Genomic DNA, 20,566 nt, shown 5'->3' with positions numbered 1-20,566 from the left:
CTTGTTGTAAAAACAAAAGAGCAGTAACTTGTCCAAAAAACAGAGATTTACTAAGCTAAATACGTTACTATTCTAGACAAGTTTGCATTAAAACACAGGTGTGTGCTCAGACTCCATAGACAACTTGATGCATCTTAGGGCTCATACAGACGTCCGTGCAAATGTGTCAGCGATCAGACCGCAATTCACAAACTGGCTGCAGCTCTCCGACTCCTGACAGCTTCAAAAACATACATTTATGTGCATTACGGTCCAATTTGCACAAGTGCATGAATGAGCCCTTAGAGGGAGACCACAAAACGCACTCAATTATGGTGGCAAATTGACATGATTTTGTTTCATAATCATGTGGCCATTGGCCCATACAATGGGCTGAGTTTCGGCAGTGTGGTCAGCTACACTATGTTGTCTTAACCATAAAGGTGAAGAGGTGCGTTGCGGGTGACAGGTCTATATGAGGTTAGAATCATATGCAACTTTTATAGCAGCTTTATGATCTAAAGCAGTGGATTAAAAGCGAATTGGAAACATAAAGGCAAAGGATTTCTGCTGGTTTCAATTTTTACTTTCCCTTACAAAAACTGCAGATCTGAAGGAAGTTGTTCAGTCCCTGTAGAAAGTGTAACCACTGTACATTTACATTACTCTTAGGCTACTTTCACACTTGCGTTTTCACGCTTCCATCACAAGTCGTCGTTTTGGGCAAAAAACAGATCCTGCAAAGGTGCATGCAGGATGCGGTTTTTGCCCATAGACTTGTATTGCCGACGGATCGCGACGTATGGCCATAGGTCGCGTCCGTCGTGCACTGGATGCGTCGTGTTTTGGCGGACAGTCGTCACGAAAAAACATTCAAGGGAACGTTTTTTCGTACGTCGGGTCCTGCATTTCCTACCGCGCATGTGCGGCCGGAACTCCGCCCCCTCCTCCCCGGGACTTTAGAATGTGCAGCGGATGTGTTGAAAAACTGCATCCGCTGCCCACGTTGTGCTGAAATTTCACAACGTACGTTGGCCCGACGCTTAGCAACGGACCCGTACTGACGCAAGTGTGAAAGAAGCCTAATGAAGCTGACATTTTGGAGCTGTGTGGTACTGTGCACTGTGGGTGAAATTTATAAGCTGCTTTTGAAGGGGTACTGAGCCCCATGCTTTGTGCGTGAAATGTTTAACTAGACTGGTGGTAGCAAACCTCAATCTCTGTGAGGACACTATTAAAATTTGAATGTTATTCATATACTTCCTATTTTACCATGATTGCTATGGTGACAGAACCCCTTAAAAGAAGTTGTCCACTACTATGACAACTTCTTGTCATACCCCTCGCTTGGCGCCCATAAAATAATAAATCTTATACTCGCCTCCCATGCTAGCTCTCCCGGGGCTCCCATGCTGTTGTGACATTGGCCTTCAGTCAGCGCTGGCATCACTGCACCCGCCTCCTGTCCAATTGATAACGAAGAGGAAGTCAGAAAGCAGCTGCAGCCCGGACGTCCTCTTCATGTTCGATTTGTCCGAAGGCGGAGACCGTGACGCCAGCCAGCTTTATGATCTAAAGCAGTGGATTAAAAGCGAATTGGAAAGAAAGGAAAAGGATTTCTGCTGGTTTCAATTTTTACTTTCCCTTACAAAAACTGCACATCTGAAGGAAGTTGTTCAGTCCCTGTAGAAAGTGTAACCACTGTACATTTACATTACTCTTAGGCTACTTTCACACTTGTTTTTACGCTTCCGTCACAGTCACAATTCATCGTTTTGGGCAAAAAACGGATCCTGCAAATGTGCCTGCAGGATGTGTTTTTTGCCCATAGACTTGTATTGCCGACGGATCACGACGTATGGCCATACGTCGTGTCCGTCGTGCACTGGATCCGTCGTGTTTTGGCGGACTGTCGGCACGAAAAAAGTTCAATGTAACGTTTTTTTCGTACGTCGCGTCCGCCATTTCCTACTGCGCATGCGCAGCCGGAAGGCCGCCCCCTCCTCCCCGGACTTCAGAATGGGCAGCGGATGCGTTGAAAAAAATGCATCCGCTGCCCACGTCGTGCAAAATTTTCACAACGTGCGTCAGTACGTCGCGCTGACGCTTAGCGACGAAGCTGTAGCGATGCAAGTGTGAATGTAGCCTTAGTGCCTGAAAAGTCTTAAATTAGGCCTCTTTCACACTTTCATCTTTTAGCTCCTGTCGAAATCCTTCGATTTTTGAAAAACAGGATCCAGCAAATTTTTCTGCTGGATCCTGTTTTTTCCCATAGACTTGTATTAGCGACGGATTGCCATCAGTTTCATCCGTCGTGCACTGGATCTGTCGGAAAATCGCTGTCCGTCAGGCAGAGAAAACGTTCAGAGCAACATTTTTTCTGCACGTCGGAAAATCGCTCAGTGATGGGTCCTGCCCTGCACGTCGTTGGCTATAATGGAAGCCTATGGGCACAAGATCAGTCACTGTCAAAAGCAGGAATCCAGCACGGGTTCCTTCTTTTGAAACTGAGCATGCGTGGAAGAATTTCCAGTCAGGGAAATTCTCTCTCGCACTCTCTTTACTATTATAGTAACAAGATAGTATGAAAAAAAACAAAAACATCGCAATATTCTTACTGTAAATACATCATTGTAAATACACACCTGTACTTTGTATCTCCCCCACCTCATTGTAGATTGTAAGTTCTCACGAGCAGGGTCATCTTATTTTGCTTTAATTATTGTATTGTTAACGTTGTTACTTATGACTTTTGTGTTTGAAACTGTTAAACTGTAAAGCGCTGCGGAATATGTTGGCGCTATATAAATAAAGATTATTATTATTATTACCTTCCGGCGTCCCGCGCAGCGTTACCGATGCTCCCGGCAGCTGCCGTTCCCAGTAATGTATTGCGAAATGACCCGATGACGTCGCAGTCTCGCGAGACCGCACGTCATCAGAGGTCATTGCACGCAAGGCATTACTGGGAACGCCTGGAGCATCAGTAACACTGCGCGGGACACCGGAAGGTAAGAATTGCGATTTTTAAATTTTTTAAATTATTTTTAACCTGGGTTTTGTTGTGTATGCGTTTTCACAACAGGTGCACATAGCCTCGACGGGTATGTCAAAAAAAGGGCCCAGTGCATCCGTGTTGTACAGTCTGCACAGGATCGGTCATTTCAACATTTTGACGGATCCTGTGCAGATTGTAAAAACGGAAGTGTGAAAGAAGCCTTAGGTGAAGGTTTTGTACCTGAAGTAGGCTATTAAACAAATAAGCACTGCATCAACATGAATTTACCAATCGCTCATAAGCAATATTCCATACCACTATAACCACAGCAGGTGAGGTTATTAGCCTCCGAATGACAACTAAATTACACCCATTTGAAATAAGACTAAAAAATATAGAGGTCATGGATCCTTAAAAAAAGTGGTTGAGAAAGTGAGAGATTTCATAGAATCATATAGAATGATAGTTAGAAGACAAAGCCAGGGTCATCATGCCCAACCCCCTGCTCAATGCAGAATTCACTAAACCATCTCAGACAGATGTCTGTCCAGCCTCTGTTTGAAGACTTCAATTGAAGGAGAACTCCCCACCTCTCGTGGCAGCTTGTTCCACTGATTCACCCTCACTGTCAAAAAGTTTTTTTGAATATATAATCGGTATCTTCTCCCATTTCAGTTTCATTCCACTGCTTCTTGTGTTTCCATGTGCAAGTGAGAATAAAGATGATCCTTCTATACTGTGACATCCCTTCAGATATTTGTAGACCGCTATTAAGTCTCCTCTTAGTCTTCTTTTTTGCAAGCTAAATATTCCCAGATCCTTCAACCGTTCCTTGTAGGACACAGTTTGCAGTCCGCTCACCATCCTGGTAGCTCGGATATTGCTCCAGTGGACCTACACCAGCAGATGACATGGCTCCCCAAACCATCACTGATTGTGGATACTTCATACTAGACCTTGGAAATAAAGGTCCCAGAGTCTGGAGGAAGAGTGGAGAGGCCACAATCCAAGCTGCTTGAGGTCTAGTGTGAAGTTTCCGCAATCAGTGATGGTTTGGGGAGCCATGTCATCTGCTGGTATCAGGGACACTGTGGTTTATCAAGACCAAAGTCAGCGCAGCCGTCTACCAGGAAATTTTAGAGCACTTCATGACTCCCTCTGCCGACAAGCTTTTTGGAGATGGAAATTTAATTCTCCAACAGGCTTTGGCACCTGTCCACACTGCCAAAAGTACCAATACCTGGTTTAAAAACAACGGTATCACTGTGTTTGATTGGCCAGCAAACTTGTCTGACCTTAAACCCCATAGAGAATCCATGTGGTATTGTCAAGAGGAAGATGAGAGACACCAGACCCAACAATGCAGACGAGCTGAAAGCTGCTATCAAAGCAACCTGGGCTTCCATAACACCTCAGTAGTGCCACAGACTGATCGCCTCCATGCCACGCCGCATTGATGCAGTAATTGATGCAAACAGAGCCCAGACGAAGTATTGAGTGCATTTACCGAACATACATTTCAATAGGCCAACATGTCGGATGTTAAAATCATTTTTTCAAGCTGGTGTTATAAAGTATTCTAACTTACTGAGATAATGACTTTTGGGTTTTCATTGGCTGTAAGCCATAATCATCAGCATTAACAGAAAAAAACACATGAAATAGATCACTCTGTTTGTGATGACTCTAATATATGTGTTTCACTTTTTGTTTTGAAGAACTGAAATAAATTAACTTTTTGATGATATTCTAATTTTGTGAGCTGCACCTGTAGATGAAGATCATAAATAACATTTTCACAGGCCAGCTCAATGTCGACCCTTGTCATGTGACAAGGCTCGTTAAAGGGTCGACATTGACTGTTAGGATCACTACTTCCAGTAGGTGGCACTAGAGTTCTAGTCCTCTTCCTCTCTGAAGAGACAATTTGCATATTTCCCAGAGGAGCATTGCGGCTTCAAGTCTCCTCACCTCGGCATGCTTAACATGTCACTCTCTGCAAGGAGAAACGATACTCCTAGGGGGCTACTTAAAGGGAACCTATCACCCCCCTCAGGCGTTTGCAACTAAAAGAGCCACGTTATGCAGCACTAATGTTACATTCTGACAAGGTGCCTTTTTAATTACAAACGCCTGCACACGCTGAAACAAACACTTATAAAATTTGCCCCCACATACCGTGAAATCGTCCCGGGAGCGGGACTTTCCTTCCTAATTAGACGCAGCACAGCCGTCACTCCACAGCTCTGCGCGTCGCCTCCTCTTGCTGCATTATCGTCCCGGCGCCTGTGCTGTAAGTACAAAGGGTAGCGCAACTGCGCATGCCCGGAAAAAAAAAAACAAAAGAAAAAACTTATAGCGCAGGCGCTGAGGACGATAATGCAGCAAGAGAAGGCGGCGCGCAGAGCTGCGGAGTGACGGCTGTGCTGCGTCTAATTAGGAAGGAAAGTCCCGTCCCCGGGACGATTTCAGGATATGTGGAGGCACATTTTATAAGTGTTTATTTCAGCGTGTGCAGACATTTGTAACTAAAAGAGCCACCTTGTCAGAATGCAGCATTAGTGCTGCACAAGTTGGCTTTTTTAGTTACAAACGCTTGAGGGGGGTGACAGGTTCCCTTTAAATGTTAAGGTTTTTCTCTGACTGATAGCCAACAAAGGACAAACAAAACGCTTCCTACACTGGGCTGAACAGAACTCACCCTTTAAAATTAATGGGTCAGTAAAAATAATATGGAAAAAACACACAGACTGCCTTTGTGTGCTGACCTTTTGTTTAACTGATTGCTTGCTGGCAGAAGCTTCAGAAACCATCAATGTTTTCTTAAAGGTACCGTCACACTAAGCGACGCTGCAGCGATACCGACAACGATCCGGATCGCTGCAGCGTCGCTGTTTGGTCGCTGGAGAGCTGTCACACAGACAGCTCTCCAGCGACCAACGATGCCGGTAACCAGGGTAAACATCGGGTTACTAAGCGCAGGGCCGCGCTTAGTAACCCGATGTTTACCCTGGTTACCATCGTTAAAGTAAAAAAAAACAACCGCTACATACTTACCTACCGCTGTCTGTCCCCGGCGCTCTGCTTCTCTGCACTCCTCCTGTACTGGCTGTGAGCGCCGGTCAGCCGGAAAGCAGAGCGGTGACGTCACCGCTCTGCTTTCCGGCCGCTGTGCTCACAGTCAGTGCAGGAGGAGTGCAGAGAAGCTGAGCACCGGGGACAGACAGCGGTAGGTAAGTATGTAGTGGTTGTTTTTTTTACTTTAACGATGGTAACCAGGGTAAACATCGGGTTACTAAGCGCGGCCCTGCGCTTAGTAACCCGATGTTTACCCTGGTTACCAGCGAAGACATCGCTGAATCGGCGTCACACACGCCGATTCTGCGATGTCAGCGGGAGATCCAGCGACGAAATAAAGTTCTGGACTTTCTTCCCCGACCAGCGACATCACAGCAGGGGCCTGATCGCTGCTGCCTGTCACACTGGACGATATCGCTAGCCAGGACGCTGCAATGTCACGGATCGCTAGCGATATCGTCTAATGTGACGGTACCTTAACACTTCTGACTCATAGTAGGATCTGTCCCATTTTGTCAAGGAGTCTGTCAAAAATGATTGAACTGCAAATCTAACAGAGCGCCCAGTGCTGATGTGAACAGACTTAGATCCAGGCCGTACAAAGCAGTTTGATGATGTTTTTCTGTTTATTTTTCACCCAAAGTAAGAAGTGAACATTAAAGTACAAAAAGAGATATATATATATATATATATATATATTTGGCTTTGCCTCAACAGAAAAAAAAAACTAAATTGGGGTCATAATTGCACAGTGTGAGTGTGGTTTTACTTTTTTTCCCCCAACTCTAGTCATATTTGTATCACTTCATATTAAGTCTTATACAATATACAGTCATGGCCAAAAGTATTGACACCCCTGCAATTCTGTCAGATAATACTCAGTTTCTTCCTGAAAATGATTGCAATCACAAATTATTTGGTATTATCTTCATTTAATTTGTCTTAAATGAAAAAAAAAAAAAGACTTGTCCTAAAGCCAAATTGGATATAATTCCACACCAAACATAAAAAAGGGGTGGACAAGGGCATTGGCACCGTTCGAAAAATCATGTGATGCTTCTCTAATTTGGGTAATTAACAGTACCTGTAACTTACCTGTGGCACCTAACAGGTGTTGGCAATAACTAAATCACACTTGCAGCCAGTTGACATGGATTAAAGTTGACTCAACCTCTGTCCTGTGTCCTTGTGTGTACCACATTGAGCATGGAGAAAAGAAAGAAGACCAAAGAACTGTCTGAGGACGTGAGAAACCAAATTGTGAGGAAGCATGAGCAATCTCAAGGCTACAAGTCCATCTCCAAAGACCTGACTGTTCCTGTGTCTACCGTGCGCAGTGTCATCAAGAAGTTTAAATCCCATGTCACTGTGGCTAACCTCCCTAGATGTGGACGGAAAAGAAAAATTGACAAGAGATTTCAACGCAAGATTGTGCGGATGTTGGATAAAGAACCTTGACTAACATCCAAACAAGTTCAAGCTGCCCTGCAGTCCGAGGGTACAACAGTGTCAACCCGTACAATCCGTCGGCGTCTGAATGAAAAGGGACTGTATGGTAGGAGACCCAGGAAGACCCCACTTCTTACCCCGAGACATAAAAAAGCCAGGCTGAAGTTTGCCAAAACTTACCTGAAAAAGCCTAAAACGTTTTGGAAGAATGTTCTCTGGTCAGATGAGACAAAAGTAGAGCTTTTTGGGCAAAGGCATCAACATAGAGTTTATAGGAGAAAAAAAAAAGAGGCATTCAAAGAAAAGAGCACGGTCCCTACAGTCAAACATGGCGGAGGTTCCCTGATGTTTTGGGGTTGCTTTGCTGCCTCTGGCACTAGACTGCTTGACCGTGTGCATGGCATTATGAAGTCTGAAGACTACCAACAAATTTTGCAGCATGATGTAGGGCCCAGTGTGAGAAAGCTGAGTCTCCCTCAGAGGTCATGGGTCTTCCAGCAGGACAATGTGGGTCATTGGGTCAACACACTTCAAAAAGCACTAGAAAATGGTTTGAGAGAAAGCACTGGAGACTTCTAAGGTGGCCAGCAATGAGTCCAGACCTGAATCCCATAGAACACCTGTGGAGAGATCTAAAAATGGCAGTTTGGAGAAGGCACCCTTCAAATATCAGGGACCTGGAGCAGTTTGCCAAAGAAGAATGGTCTAAAATTCCAGCAGAGCATTGTAAGAAACTCATTGATGGTTACCGGAAGCGATTGGTCGCAGTTATTTTGGCTAAAGGTTGTGCAACCAATTATTAGGCTGAGGGTGCCAATACTTTTGTCTGGCCCATTTTTGAAGTTGTGTGAAATGATCAATGTTTTGCTTTTTGCTTCATTCTCTTTTGTGTTTTTTCATTTAAGACAAATTAAAGAGGATAATAATACCAAAGAATGTGTGTTTGCGATCATTTTCAGGAAGAAAATGAGTATTATCTGACAGAATTGCAGGGGTGTCAATACTTTTGGCCATGACTGTATAACAAGTCGGATGTTCATTTGTTCTCATCACTTATACTGTACATACCAAGTAATGATACCAGTATGCCCACTATACCAGTCCCGGCACCAAGCTCAATGACTTTTTTTCCTTGGAAATTCAGTTTCTGTTCTTCAAAGTAGGTGCAAAGATACAAAGCCTGAAAGAGAAAAATGAGAAATATTGGGTGTTCTCTGCACAATAGGATGTGGCACAACTGATAACAGGGATAGCACTGTGAGGTCTTAACCCCCTAAAGACGCAGTTTTTAGCCTAAGGCCCAATTCACATTGTATTTTTGCTCATGTTCAGTGGTCCTGTCAAGGCTTGTGTCCAAAGCCCCTACAAGATGTGATTCGGACGTTTGCACCGAAAGGACCATTTACTATAATATTTACTATAGTTGTAAAACCGCAGTAAAAACCACAGAAAAACCGCGGTAAACCCGCGATAAATCTGTAGAAAAAAAACGCAGCGTTTTTGCCCTGCAGATTTATCGAATCCGCTGCGGAAAAATCCGCAGTGGACCATTCTACGTGTGCACATAGCCTTAGAGTCAGCACTCAGAATCAGAGTCAGCAGAAATCAGTCAGGAAAGGCCAGCGTGATGTCACTGAAAAGAGAGGAAGATGTCTCACCCAAACTCACTCCACTGTTCCCTGTACTCAGCAGTGTGGCGGAGAGCGGCTCCTGAAACACTAACCAGCACCCACAATGAAGCAGGATGATGTGTGCGGCACCAAGCTGGCAGAAGGGGCAGAGCTCACCATCTTCTGCGCACACCTACGCCAATCATTTTCATGACAAGAAGACGGCCGTGAAGTGGATGCATTTTCTATTACAGTCACCGTCCTGGGATGGGCGATCTACTAGTAAATTAAATTATATTTTAATGAAAATATAATTAAAAAAAAAAAAAGTAGTTTTTTTATTTTGATTTTTTTTATTTTATTCACAGATTAAATTACAGGAAATTAGTTATACAAAAAAAAAAATTAGAAATCTTGTGAGCCACTAATTCACGGCAAACTGGCCTAAATATGCTGCTTTATTAATAATGTGTGACCCACCTGAAGAGTTACATGCAGGGTTCATCAGCTTCTAATATATCCTAAGCATTAAAGGGAATCGGTCACCAAGTTTTTGCCACCTTTATCTGATAGTAGCATGAAGCTGAGAAAGAGACCCTGATTCCAGTGATGTGTCACTTACTGAGCTGCTTAGTGTGGTTTTCATAAAATCAGTTTTATCAGATTATCTCTAGCGGACTAGTAAACCTATATTCAGTGTACCCGGGAAGTTGACAATCAGTGGTGTGGGTGGTGTAATACAGAGCTCTGCAACTGTGATTTTATCAAAGTTGCAGCAAGCAGTGGCATCACTGGAATCAGGGTGTCTGCCCCTACATCAAGCTGTTTTCAGATTCATTTAGGAAAAAACCTGGTGACAGAGTCCCATTAATGACTGCCAATTTGAGGCCAGATAGCAGCTCAGGGTTGTCCTTGAATGACCCAATTCAGATCAGTTGTTTTTGCGAATAAGGAGGAAAAAAATGTCATTATTTTGCTGCATCTGATTTTTGATCCGTGTTAACTTTTGCCAACAATGTGTCAACTATTATTACTTTTATACAATTTTTTTTTCCCAATACTTCTACCCATTTACAATATAATAAAAAAACTTGAACACCACATGGACATCATCCGAGTGCTAGCATTTTTTCCATGAAGTGAGTCAATTGCAAAGTGCGTCCCTTTTTTTTTTTTTTTTGGAGGGGGGGGGGGGGCACTAACTGTCCGCATACAAAACAGAAATGTGAACATGCCCATAGACTATGTGATGACAGCGAACATCACAGCTATAGCATTTTATGAAAAATGGAAGCCTGAATGAGACCTTTGGCTGGGTGCTCTGATTTAATATGTTTAGGCAGAGAGTTTTTAGGCCATGTTCACCTGTTCCACACTGGCACAGGTACTCGCACAGATTAGCCCAATGTAGAGGGGCTGTTCCACGTACAGACGGTTACCCGCTGCACTTTCCTGGACAGAATCTAAGTGGGAAATACTTTAATATGTCACTTATTGAATCAGTTTTACAAACTGTCGAAGAAAAATCTGTGGCTGTATGGATGGCAATGTAGATGTCTCACTGAAAATAACGAGAGATGACTTGTAGACAGTTTTCAGTATAAAAAATCCCATGTGAATGAATTCTTCTGTAACAACCGCTCGGCTTACACTAGATTATAGTCCTGCGTGTGAAGAATTAAGGAACATATGGCCCAGCCCTGTACTTCCCCATACCTTGGTGTTTCCATGCATTGGTGAGGTCTCATCATAGAGCTGGGCTCAGCGGTGATAGCAATGTGGTCATTTCATTTATTGCGATACCAAGATCTCTATCGCTAGCCATGAAGGCCTGGCAATGACTGAAGTCGGGATGTATTATATAGGTCTTTGGCAGTGAAAAAAGCTTAAAAAGGTACAAAAACGCTATTTACCTGCACATGTAGGTTAATTTGTAGCAAAATAATGCTGTGAGGCTGGCTGCCTGTAAGAGTGGCTACAGGGATAAAATGGACTTATAGTCTCCCTCGCTTCCCGCCATTGGGATGGTGCAGGGGCGGATCACTCTCCGGTACATTGACTGGCTGGGGCTGTCAAATGCCCGGGAGGGGTTGTGGCATAAATTAGGATATTCCATATCGTAACACAACCTCCCAGGCAAGCTCTGCTCATTTTTCAAACAGTTGGCGCAAACTGACAAAGACCGGAGGAAAATCACCAAGAGTCCAATTTAGGCTACGTTCACATTTGCGTTGTGCGGGGCTGCATCGGCAACGCACAACGCAAACAAAAACGCAACAAAACGCACGCTAAAACGCTGCGTTTTGCGACACATGCGTCCTTTATTGACGAAATTGGAACGCAAAAAAAAATGCAACTTGCTGCGTTTTCTGCGCCCCACGCTTGCGGCCAAAAAAACGCATGCGTCGCAAAACGCAGCACAACGCATGTCCATGCGCCCCCCATGTTAAATATAGGGGTGCATGACGCATGCGTCGCCGCAGCGTTTCCCGACGCTGCATCGGGAAACGATAATGTGAACGTAGCCTTACTGAATTTCCACCAGTTTTTGGTGTGAATAACTCTCAAATCGTGATCTTTTTTAATTTGTAACAAATTCAAGCCATTGGCACCTTTTGTCTTTTGGTTAATTTTCTGTTTTCTTCAACAATGTAGCTTTTCCAAATTTTAGTTTTAACCGTTTCATCAAATATAACTGTAACCCCTTCACCCCAGGGCGATTTTCCATTTTTTCCTCCCCTTCTTCTAAGAGCCATAACTTTTTTATTTTTCCATCCACATAGCTGTATGAGGGCTTGGTTTTGCTGGACAAGTTATATTTTTGAATGACATCATTCATTTTATCATGTGATGCATTGGAAAACAGGAAAAAACTTCCAAGTGCAATTTGGGTTTTTTTCTTCAAGGGATGGGTTTTTTTTTAACCAATACGGTAACATAGGCCCAACAATATAGAAAACGTGTAGTTTTCTTTTTTTTTTAAGTACATTTTTTTTAATTAATAAAAAACAACAACTTTTCTTGTGTCGCCATTTTCCAAGACCCATAACGCTTTCAATTTTCGGGATATGGGGCTGTGTGAGGGAATTATTTTTTGCACCCTGAACTGATGTTTTTACGCATGTCATACGGATATCATATGGATGCTGTGTGAGAAAAATCGCATTGTGCTCGCAAGACACTCGCATGGCACTCGTTCATTTTCTTTCTTGCAAATGGGTATGAGCCCTTACTGAAAACTAGAAATAAAGATTTAGCACAAGGAAGACGAAGATATGGACTAATGCCAGGTATGACCAGGAAACATTTGAGATGGACAACGATGAACTGGAAGTTGTAAAGGACTTCAAGCTACTCGGATCAATCATCACTCAAGATGCAGTAATGACATCAGAAGTCAATAGAAGAGCTATGATAAAATTAACAATGAAGTCACTGGACAAGGCCTTCAAATTGAGAAACTTTTCACTGGCGACGAAGACACGGCTCGTACATAGTTTGGTCTTTTCTGTAGTAATTATCAATACCATGGGTGGCTAGAAGAACAAACAATCAAACCAAGTTACGACTCGCCTACTTTGGACACATCATATGAATAGAACAATCACTGGACGACATGAGGGTCGCAAGAATAAAAGGAACAAGGTGAAGCGAAAGACCAGCACCCCGATGGCTTGATACTATCAAGAAAACATCGGGAAAGACCCTGGTGGAGCCATCTAAGCTTTCACAAGGTTGATGTTCCGACACAGAATTCATCCATGGCTTGAGATATTTAAATGAGTTCTGCTCTAAAACAATTTTTAATTAGCTAGTATGGATTTTTTCCTCTTTACGCCTTTCACTTTTATACTTTGATAAACTGGTCTTTTCCTAATGCAGCGATAACAAATATTTGTATCTATCTTTCACGTAGCGCAGGCAGAGCGCGGCTCCGTCCCCCGCATGTGGCGCAGGCAGAGCGCGGCTCCTTTCCTCGCATGTGGCGCAGGCAGAGCGCGGCTCCTTTCCTCGCATGTGGCGCAGGCAGAGCGCGGCTCCTTTCCTCGCATGTGGCGCAGGCAGAGCGCGGCTCCTTTCCTCGCATGTGGCGCAGGCAGAGCGCGGCTCCTTTCCTCGCATGTGGCGCAGGCAGAGCGCGGCTCCTTTCCTCGCATGTGGCGCAGGCAGAGCGCGGCTCCTTTCCCCGCATGTGGCGCAGGCAGGGCGCGGCTCCTTTCCTCGCATGTGGCGCAGGCAGAGCGCGGCTCCTTTCCTCGCATGTGGCGCAGGCAGAGCGCGGCTCCTTTCCTCGCATGTGGCGCAGGCAGAGCGCGGCTCCTTTCCTCGCATGTGGCGCAGGCAGAGCGCGGCTCCTTTCCTCGCATGTGGCGCAGGCAGAGCGCGGCTCCTTTCCTCGCATGTGGCGCAGGCAGAGCGCGGCTCCTTTCCCCGCATGTGGCGCAGGCAGGGCGCGGCTCCTTTCCTCGCATGTGGCGCAGGCAGAGCGCGGCTCCTTTCCTCGCATGTGGCGCAGGCAGGGCGCGGCTCCGTCCCCCGCATGTGGCGCAGGCAGAGCGCGGCTCCTTTCCTCGCATGTGGCGCAGGCAGAGCGCGGCTCCTTTCCTCGCATGTGGCGCAGGCAGGGCGCGGCTCCGTCCCCAGCATGTGGCGCAGGCAGAGCGCGGCTCCGTCCCTATGGCCGTCCCCCGCATGTGGCGCAGGCAGAGCGCGGCTCCTTTCCCCCCATTTGGCGCAGGCAGAGCATGGCTCCGTCCCCCGTATGTGGCGCAGGCAGAGCGCGGCTCCTTTCCCCGCATGTGGCGCAGGCAGGGCGCGGCTCCTTTCCTCGCATGTGGCGCAGGCAGAGCGTGGCTCCGTCCCCCGCATGTGGCGCAGGCAGAGCGCGGCTCCTTTCCCCGCATGTGGCGCAGGCAGAGCGCGGCTCCTTTCCCCGCATGTGGCGCAGGCAGGGCGCGGCTCCTTTCCTCGCATGTGGCGCAGGCAGAGCGCGGCTCCTTTCCTCGCATGTGGCGCAGGCAGAGCGTGGCTCCTTTCCTCGCATGTGGGGCAGGCAGGGCGCGGCTCCGTCCCCAGCATGTGGCGCAGGCAGAGCGCGGCTCCGTCCCTATGGCCGTCCCCCGCATGTGGCGCAGGCAGAGCGCGGCTCCTTTCCCCGCATGTGGCGCAGGCAGAGCGCGGCTCCTTTCCTCGCATGTGGCGCAGGCAGAGCGCGGCTCCTTTCCTCGCATGTGGCGCAGGCAGAGCGCGGCTCCTTTCCTCGCATGTGGCGCAGGCAGAGCGCGGCTCCTTTCCCCGCATGTGGCGCAGGCAGGGCGCGGCTCCGTCCCCAGCATGTGGCGCAGGCAGAGCGCGGCTCCGTCCCTATGGCCGTCCCCCGCATGTGGCGCAGGCAGAGCGCGGCTCCTTTCCCCCCATTTGGCGCAGGCAGAGCGTGGCTCCGTCCCCCGCATGTGGCGCAGGCAGAGCGCGGCTCCTTTCCCCGCATGTGGCGCAGGCAGGGCGCGGCTCCTTTCCTCGCATGTGGCGCAGGCAGAGCGCGGCTCCTTTCCCCCCATTTGGCGCAGGCAGAGCGTGGCTCCTTTCCCCGCATGTGGCGCAGGCAGGGTGCGGCTCCGTCCCCAGCATGTGGCGCAGGCAGAGCGCGGCTCCGTCCCTATGGCCGTCCCCCGCATGTGGTGCAGGCAGAGCGCGGCTCCTTTCCCCGCATGTGGCGCAGGCAGGGCGCGGCTTCTTTCCCCGCATGTGGCGCAGGCAGAGCGTGGCTCCTTTCCTCGCATGTGGCGCAGGCAGAGCGCGGCTCCTTTCCTCGCATGTGGCGCAGGCAGAGCGCGGCTCCTTTCCTCGCATGTGGCGCAGGCAGAGCGCGGCTCCTTTCCCCGCATGTGGCGCAGGCAGGGTGCGGCTCCGTCCCCAGCATGTGGCGCAGGCAGAGCGCGGCTCCGTCCCTATGGCCGTCCCCCGCATGTGGTGCAGGCAGAGCGCGGCTCCTTTCCCCGCATGTGGCGCAGGCAGGGCGCGGCTTCTTTCCCCGCATGTGGCGCAGGCAGAGCGTGGCTCCTTTCCTCGCATGTGGCGCAGGCAGAGCGCGGCTCCTTTCCTCGCATGTGGCGCAGGCAGAGCGCGGCTCCTTTCCTCGCATGTGGCGCAGGCAGAGCGCGGCTCCTTTCCCCGCATGTGGCGCAGGCAGAGCGCGGCTCCTTTCCTCGCATGTGGCGCAGGCAGAGCGCGGCTCCTTTCCCCGCATGTGGCGCAGGCAGAGGGCGGCTCCTTTCCCCGCATGTGGCGCAGGCAGAGCGCGGCTCCTTTCCCCGCATGTGGCGCAGGCAGGGCGCGGCTCCTTTCCTCGCATGTGGCGCAGGCAGAGCGCGGCTCCTTTCCTCGCATGTGGCGTAGGCAGAGCGCGGCTCCTTTCCTCGCATGTGGCGCAGGCAGGGCGCGGCTCCGTCCCCCGCATGTGGCGCAGGCAGGGCGCGGCTCCGTCCCCAGCATGTGGCGCAGGCAGGGCGCGGCTCCTTTCCCCGCATGTGGCGCAGGCAGAGCGCGGCTCCTTTCCCCGCATGTGACGCAGGCAGGGCGCGGCTCCTTTCCTCGCATGTGGCGCAGGCAGAGCGCGGCTCCTTTCCCCGCATGTGGCGCAGGCAGGGCGCGGCTCCTTTCCCCGCATGTGGCGCAGGCAGAGCGCGGCTCCTTTCCTCGCATGTGGCGCAGGCAGAGCGCGGCTCCTTTCCTCGCATGTGGCGCAGGCAGGGCGCGGCTCCGTCCCCAGCATGTGGCGCAGGCAGAGCGCGGCTCCGTCCCTATGGCCGTCCCCCGCATGTGGCGCAGGCAGAGCGCGGCTCCTTTCCCCCCATTTGGCGCAGGCAGAGCGTGGCTCCGTCCCCCGCATGTGGCGCAGGCAGAGCGCGGCTCCTTTCCCCGCATGTGGCGCAGGCAGGGCGCGGCTCCTTTCCTCGCATGTGGCGCAGGCAGAGCGCGGCTCCGTCCCCCGCATGTGGCGCAGGCAGAGCGCGGCTCCTTTCCCCGCATGTGGCGCAGGCAGAGCGCGGCTCCTTTCCCCGCATGTGGCGCAGGCAGGGCGCGGCTCCTTTCCTCGCATGTGGCGCAGGCAGAGCGCGGCTCCTTTCCTCGCATGTGGCGCAGGCAGAGCGTGGCTCCTTTCCTCGCATGTGGCGCAGGCAGGGCGCGGCTCCGTCCCCAGCATGTGGCGCAGGCAGAGCGCGGCTCCGTCCCTATGGCCGTCCCCCGCATGTGGCGCAGGCAGAGCGCGGCTCCTTTCCCCGCATGTGGCGCAGGCAGAGCGCGGCTCCTTTCCTCGCATGTGGCGCAGGCAGAGCGCGGCTCCTTTCCTCGCATGTGGCGCAGGCAGAGCGCGGCTCCTTTCCCCGCATGTGGCGCAGGAAGGGCGCGGCTCCGTCCCCAGCATGTGGCGCAGGCAGAGCGCGGCTCCGTCCCTATGGCCGTCCCCCGCATGTGGCGCAGGCAGAGCGCGGCTCCTTTCCCCCCATTTGGCGCAGGCAGAGCGTGGCTCCGTCCCCCGCATGTGGCGCAGGCAGAGCGCGGCTCCTTTCCCCGCATGTGGCGCAGGCAGGGCGCGGCTCCTTTCCTCGCATGTGGCGCAGGCAGAGCGCGGCTCCGTCCCCCGCATGTGGCGCAGGCAGAGCGCGGCTCCTTTCCCCGCATGTGGCGCAGGCAGAGCGCGGCTCCTTTCCCCGCATGTGGCGCAGGCAGAGCGCGGCTCCTTTCCTCGCATGTGGCGCAGGCAGGGCGCGGCTCCTTTCCCCGCATGTGGCGCAGGCAGAGCGCGGCTCCTTTCCCCGCATGTGGCGCAGGCAGAGCGCGGCTCCTTTCCCCGCATGTGGCGCAGGCAGGGCGCGGCTCCTTTCCTCGCATGTGGCGCAGGCAGAGCGCGGCTCCGTCCCCCGCATGTGGCGCAGGCAGAGCGCGGCTCCTTTCCTCGCATGTGGCGCAGGCAGAGCGCGGCTCCGTCCCCCGCATGTGGCGCAGGCAGAGCGCGGCTCCGTCCCCCGCATGTGGCGCAGGCAGAGCGCGGCTCCGTCCCCCGCATGTGGCGCAGGCAGAGCGCGGCTCCTTTCCTCGCATGTGGCGCAGGCAGAGCGCGGCTCCTTTCCTCGCATGTGGCGCAGGCAGAGCGCGGCTCCTTTCCTCGCATGTGGCGCAGGCAGAGCGCGGCTCCTTTCCCCGCATGTGGCGCAGGCAGGGCGCGGCTCCGTCCCCAGCATGTGGCGCAGGCAGAGCGCGGCTCCGTCCCTATGGCCGTCCCCCGCATGTGGCGCAGGCAGAGCGCGGCTCCTTTCCCCCCATTTGGCGCAGGCAGAGCGTGGCTCCGTCCCCCGCATGTGGCGCAGGCAGGGCGCGGCTCCTTTCCCCGCATGTGGCGCAGGCAGGGCGCGGCTCCTTTCCTCGCATGTGGCGCAGGCAGAGCGCGGCTCCGTCCCCCGCATGTGGCGCAGGCAGAGCGCGGCTCCTTTCCCCGCATGTGGCGCAGGCAGAGCGCGGCTCCTTTCCCCGCATGTGGCGCAGGCAGAGCGCGGCTCCTTTCCTCGCATGTGGCGCAGGCAGGGCGCGGCTCCTTTCCCCGCATGTGGCGCAGGCAGAGCGCGGCTCCTTTCCCCGCATGTGGCGCAGGCAGAGCGCGGCTCCTTTCCCCGCATGTGGCGCAGGCAGGGCGCGGCTCCTTTCCTCGCATGTGGCGCAGGCAGAGCGCGGCTCCGTCCCCCGCATGTGGCGCAGGCAGAGCGCGGCTCCTTTCCCCGCATGTGGCGCAGGCAGAGCGCGGCTCCTTTCCTCGCATGTGGCGCAGGCAGAGCGCGGCTCCTTTCCTCGCATGTGGCGCAGGCAGAGCGCGGCTCCTTTCCTCGCATGTGGCGCAGGCAGAGCGCGGCTCCTTTCCTCGCATGTGGCGCAGGCAGAGCGCGGCTCCTTTCCTCGCATGTGGCGCAGGCAGAGCGTGGCTCCTTTCCTCGCATGTGGCGCAGGCAGGGCGCGGCTCCGTCCCCAGCATGTGGCGCAGGCAGAGCGCGGCTCCGTCCCTATGGCCGTCCCCCGCATGTGGCGCAGGCAGAGCGCGGCTCCTTTCCCCGCATGTGGCGCAGGCAGAGCGCGGCTCCTTTCCCCGCATGTGGCGCAGGCAGAGCGCGGCTCCTTTCCTCGCATGTGGCGCAGGCAGAGCGCGGCTCCTTTCCTCGCATGTGGCGCAGGCAGAGCGCGGCTCCTTTCCTCGCATGTGGCGCAGGCAGAGCGCGGCTCCTTTCCCCGCATGTGGCGCAGGCAGGGCGCGGCTCCGTCCCCAGCATGTGGCGCAGGCAGAGCGCGGCTCCGTCCCTATGGCCGTCCCCCGCATGTGGCGCAGGCAGAGCGCGGCTCCTTTCCCCCCATTTGGCGCAGGCAGAGCGTGGCTCCGTCCCCCGCATGTGGCGCAGGCAGAGCGCGGCTCCTTTCCCCGCATGTGGCGCAGGCAGGGCGCGGCTCCTTTCCCCGCATGTGGCGCAGGCATAGCGCGGCTCCGTCCCCCGCATGTGGCGCAGGCAGAGCGCGGCTCCTTTCCCCGCATGTGGCGCAGGCAGAGCGCGGCTCCTTTCCCCACATGTGGCGCAGGCAGAGCGCGGCTCCTTTCCTCGCATGTGGCGCAGGCAGGGCGCGGCTCCTTTCCCCGCATGTGGCGCAGGCAGAGCGCGGCTCCTTTCCCCGCATGTGGCGCAGGCAGAGCGCGGCTCCTTTCCTCGCATGTGGCGCAGGCAGGGCGCGGCTCCTTTCCCCGCATGTGGCGCAGGCAGAGCGCGGCTCCTTTCCCCGCATGTGGCGCAGGCAGAGCGCGGCTCCTTTCCCCGCATGTGGCGCAGGCAGGGCGCGGCTCCTTTCCTCGCATGTGGCGCAGGCAGAGCGCGGCTCCTTTCCTCGCATGTGGCGCAGGCAGAGCGCGGCTCCTTTCCCCGCATGTGGCGCAGGCAGAGCGCGGCTCCGTCCCCCGCATGTGGCGCAGGCAGAGCGCGGCTCCTTTCCTCGCATGTGGCGCAGGCAGAGCGCGGCTCCTTTCCTCGCATGTGGCGCAGGCAGAGCGCGGCTCCTTTCCCCGCATGTGGCGCAGGCAGAGCGCGGCTCCTTTCCTCGCATGTGGCGCAGGCAGAGCGCGGCTCCTTTCCCCGCATGTGGCGCAGGCAGAGCGCGGCTCCTTTCCTCGCATGTGGCGCAGGCAGAGCGCGGCTCCGTCCCTATGGCCGTCCCCCGCATGTGGCGCAGGCAGAGCGCGGCTCCTTTCCCCCCATTTGGCGCAGGCAGAGCGCGGCTCCGTCCCCCGTATGTGGCGCAGGCAGAGCGCGGCTCCGTCCCCCGCATGTGGCGCAGGCAGAGCGCGGCTCCTTTCCTCGCATGTGGCGCAGGCAGAGCGCGCCTCCGTCCCCCGCATGTGGCGCTCGCCGCCTCCACGTTGTACTGTGTACTCACCGCGTCCCACACCGGCGCAGCTACCCCGAGATTGGCGCCAAAGTGCTGTGTGATCCGCAGCTCTCGGCCGCAGAACTCATAGCCGCTCTCCTCTGTGTATGTGTCCGAGAAGAGCGCGCAGACATCCCGCGGCAGCTCGTCAGCCAGGCCGCTCTCCTCCTCCATGGCTGCAGACTGCGGCTTCCTGGTTGTGCCTGCTGTGCGGTGCCCCATAGGCCGAGCCTCGCAGGTGAGAGGTGGCGGAGCTGCGAGCACTACAGGGAGGCTGCAACGTTCTTTTTTTGCAGGTTTATTTAGAATGTATTAACCCCTTATTGAGACAACGTGGTTTAGTTACTGAGGGGTTTTACAGGCAAAGCCATGATGGGCTGTACAGTCGTCAAGGCAACCGGTCACTGCCAGATGAATATTTTGGACAGATGTGTGACACTTGTCAGGCGACAGCTGCGGCCTATATGGGTATGTGCTGGCGGTCAGGCTACGTTCACATTAGCGTTTCCCGACGCGCCCCTATATTTAACATGGGGGACGCATGGACATGCGTTGTGCGACACATGCGTTTTTTTTTGCCGCAAGCGTCGGGCGCAGAAAACGCAACAAGTTGCATTTTTCTTGCGTCCAAATTTCTGCAAAAAACGACGCATGCGTCGTTTTTGCATGCGTTTTGGTGCGTTTTTATTTGCGTTGTGCGTTGCGTCGCCGACGCAGCGGCGCACAACGCAAATGTGAACGTAGCCTAAACGCTACCTACTTGCACAGCGTTCAACCCACTGCATCCAGATGCTACAGCATTGTGGATGGGATTTCAAGAAATCCCATGCTCATTAGGTGTTCACAGACGCCCGCAGCTCACCCATGGAGATGGACATGCGGCGCGACTCTACAGACCACAGCATGTCTATTTATCTTGCGGAGATGCAAGATGAATTTCATCCTTAGGCCGGCGTCACACTAGCGTGTTTTACGGACATATGAGAGGAGCGGAAAA

At 52.8% G+C, this 20,566-nt stretch overlaps 1 protein-coding gene across 1 annotated transcript in view; it reads right to left on the bottom strand.

Moving 5' to 3' along the window:
- The window catches only part of EEF1AKMT3 (EEF1A lysine methyltransferase 3), a 56,717-nt gene extending 36,823 nt beyond the window's left edge, over window positions 1-19,894 (bottom strand). The window contains exons 1-2 of the mRNA XM_069758606.1: window positions 19,579-19,894; window positions 8,573-8,684 (exon numbers count right to left, since the gene is read on the bottom strand). Of these exons, the coding sequence (XP_069614707.1) occupies window positions 8,573-8,684; window positions 19,579-19,791 (325 nt within the window). The 5' untranslated portion in view covers window positions 19,792-19,894. The remainder of the gene's footprint in view (window positions 1-8,572; window positions 8,685-19,578) is intronic.
- Window positions 19,895-20,566: the final 672 nt, after the last annotated feature.

The sequence above is a fragment of the Ranitomeya imitator genome, chromosome 3 (assembly GCF_032444005.1).
Source record: "Ranitomeya imitator isolate aRanImi1 chromosome 3, aRanImi1.pri, whole genome shotgun sequence".
Lineage (NCBI taxonomy): Eukaryota > Metazoa > Chordata > Amphibia > Anura > Dendrobatidae > Ranitomeya > Ranitomeya imitator.
This window is presented reverse-complemented; position numbering and strand designations above follow the sequence as displayed.